The sequence below is a fragment of the Verticillium alfalfae genome, genomic scaffold (genome assembly GCF_000150825.1).
Source record: "Verticillium alfalfae VaMs.102 supercont1.4 genomic scaffold, whole genome shotgun sequence".
NCBI lineage: Eukaryota > Fungi > Ascomycota > Sordariomycetes > Glomerellales > Plectosphaerellaceae > Verticillium > Verticillium alfalfae.
In genome coordinates, this window is record NW_003315035.1 from 353,770 (window position 1) to 356,744 (window position 2,975).

Consider the following 2,975-nt stretch of genomic DNA (forward strand, 5'->3'; position numbering starts at 1 on the left):
GCACGCGGTCCTCAGAGAAACCCTTCTCCGTCACAAGGAATGTCACGAGGCCCTCAATGTCCGGCTTCTCCCACTTGAAGTCGCAGTCGGGGTGGTCTGCCGGTCGCACGTCTGGGTTGAGAAACAGTTCGCGCGCGTCTGCGAAATGGCCAGTCCTCCGGCAGCGTGTACTTGCTCTTGGGATCATTCTTGATATAGTCCACCACCCCTTCGAGTGTCTTGTGCTCGCGGATCAGCTTGAGCGCCGTGCTGGGGCCGACTTTGGGCACCGGATCGAGGTAATCGCAGCCCAGAAGAATGCAGAGGTCAACAAACTAGCCACAGGTCAGCAGAGTCCGAAACTTGGCCATGTCCCCGAGGAGAACAACGTACTTGGTTGCGCTCCATGCCGAGCCCTTCCATGACCTTGTCGAGATGGATCTCCTGAATCGGCTCCTTGCGCTGCTCACTGTATGTCAAATGGCGCAGCAGGATGGGCGTCTCAAATGTGAGGGTGTCCATGTCCTCGCTCGCGGCAGCGTACACCTTGCCGCCCTTGGCCAGGACGGCGCATTGAGCCTCGGCCTCCGTGGGCGCAATGATGAACGGCACGCCCATCAGCCTCAGCAGTTTCTGGCATTCCGCATTGTGCTCGCGTGTCACGCGCACCGTTCGTCGCGAAAACTTTTCAATATCCTCTGCTGTGCCCGTCTCCTTGGCTTCCTCGAGCCCCTCCTTGGCTTCTTGTTTGCGCTGGAATCGCTTGGCGAGCTCACCCGACTTGAGTTTGGGTGGTGCGCCGTCAAAGACGTAAAGAGGCTTGATTCCATTGTCGACCATGCGCAGTGTACGATAGAACATGCCCATCAGGTGCGAGGTCGTCTCGCCTGATTCGTTCATCAGTTGCTGGCCGTCCGACCGCACTGCGATGAGGAAGGAGTAGATCGACATGGACGCATCAATGGCCACCTTTCGTCCGAACTGGTTTTTGATCTCGCCCTCCTTGATAGCGTCGGGAGCCTCCTCCTTGAGGATTTGGAACAGGTTCTTGATACCCATCGCGGAAGAGAGTGTCGGAGTGGGTTATCGAGTTTGTGTCGTCGTGGGAGCTGCTGCGTCGCTGTGCTGAGGTTTTCGAGTATTATTTCACAGTCATCGGTAGATGAAGGACCTGGAAGTGTAGTCGACAGAAGCAGAGTTTCTTCAGCTCCGGGCAGCCGATGCAGGTTTGCGCGTGGTTGTGGAAAGAGGGTGGGCAGAAGGAAATGGTGACGGTCGATTTGGGGAAAGAGCTTGACGCGGTCCTGACGCGGTGGCTGACACGAATCAGACGCGGAAACGGGAAAGCTCTTTAACGAGCAGCAGCTGCTGGGTGCATCTCTACGCCTGGCGGCAGGTGCAGCCATCGGCCCTGCCCACTGTCAACACTGGGAACCTCCATCAGTCAGGGACCTCCCCTGTCGTTGTGAACTGTGGAGTTCAAGGTGAAGTACCAAACGCCTTCTGAAAACCCGCTCAGAATCTACCTTGGATTCTGTCTTACGTTGACTCTACTCTTGGGTGTTGCGCCGCAGCTGTAGACCAATCCTTCGGATACCATCCTATCTCGCCTCAAATAGCGGGTCGTCCGGAGAATACATCTGGGGACCGGTCAGCGGCCGGTCTCGGCCTCTGTCCGCGAATGCGCGTCGCCATACCGCGATACTTCACGACGACTGGGTCGTCAGCTTATGGGTCCTGCACCTCCAAACGCTCGCGTTTGCGTGCAGGTCCCTGACACATACTCACAACAGCCACCGAATCAGCGCTACCAGCATCATGTCGGAACAGCGATCATATGAGTCGAGACATTGCGGTAGTTGGCACAGGACACCGGCCGGCCGGCATGAGAGGCTCCCTACCAATTTATCCGTCGGGTTTCCAAGTACCCATCCACACCCGTGCTGGCTCCATCGTTGGACGGCATTTGCACCTCCCCGCTCGCCATCATATCCTTTGGCTCCCACCATGCGTCCGCATTCTCCTTGACTGAAGAATCTGGAATATTATACCATCGTTGTGACACGCCATGCCTTCTCAGCTCGAAGACCTTCGCAAGGCGAGCAAGATCAGCTGTGACACGCTTGACGTCCAAGGTGAGATCCCTACGTCCGCCAGTGCCATGGAGCCTGAACTGACAAGTACAAAGTGGCCAAAGAGCTCGGTCCCTTCGTGGATGTCACTTCCAATCAGGTCGGACTCTCCAAGCATTGAATCCTGAAGATCTCTCATTGACAGACCTCAGGCTATCGCTGCAGGGGAGCTCGCTCGCACTGCGTCTGATGGTACCCTCATTCACGAACAGCTCATCCGGCAATCTGCACGAGATGCTCTGGCGTGGCTGCCCTCGGCTGTTCCTGGAGGTGATCCGGTTACATTCGCGGTCGAGATCATGGTATTCGAGCCTATCCATCTGCCGCTGTTGGTCCAGCGCCTAAATGCTCACGCCTATAGATGGTTCGGCTCTCCATTCAATTCGCACCCTATGTGACTGGTTTCCTCCACATCCAAACGAACCCATATTGGGCGTACTCGACCAAGAAAACATACAGAAACGCAAAACGTAAGCTATGATGGCTGCCCCAAGAAATCGGTCAATTTGGGCTGACTTGATGTCGAGGTATTGTTGACATCTTTTCCCGGGTCGATCCGACGTTCGATACAAAGAAGGTTTGTATTAAGATTCCTGGCACCTTCGAAGGTATTGGGGGCCTGTCGCATCCTTGAGAACGACGATATCCCGGCGAACCGTGTCGCAACCCTGGCCACCACCCTCTTCTGCATGGAACAGGCCGTTTTGGCCGCCAATGCGCGGTGCACCTACATTGCCCCCTACGTCAACGAACTCAAGGTCCATTTTGAGCCTGGGTGAGCAGCTTTTGAGTCAACTAACACCGGAGTGGAGATTGACCAATTTACATAGTTATGTTGATCAAAACAAGGCTTTCGATTTCACG

The 2,975-nt window shown here is 55.6% G+C and overlaps 2 protein-coding genes across 2 annotated transcripts; one reads left to right on the forward strand and one right to left on the reverse strand.

Moving 5' to 3' along the window:
* Window positions 1–53: 53 nt before the first annotated feature.
* On the reverse strand, window positions 54–1,038 carry VDBG_03519 (DNA-repair protein rad2; the record flags this gene model as incomplete). The annotated part of the gene is made up of 2 exons (XM_003005520.1): window positions 54–314; window positions 373–1,038. 2 exons carry the CDS (start codon window positions 1,036–1,038, stop codon window positions 54–56), a joined length of 927 nt encoding a protein of 308 aa, XP_003005566.1.
* A 1,762-nt stretch (window positions 1,039–2,800) lies between these two features.
* VDBG_03520 (conserved hypothetical protein) lies at window positions 2,801–2,890 on the forward strand (the record flags this gene model as incomplete). Its single annotated transcript, XM_003005521.1, has 1 exon — window positions 2,801–2,890. One exon carries the CDS (start codon window positions 2,801–2,803, stop codon window positions 2,888–2,890), a length of 90 nt encoding a protein of 29 aa, XP_003005567.1.
* Between the last annotated feature and the right edge of the window lie 85 nt (window positions 2,891–2,975).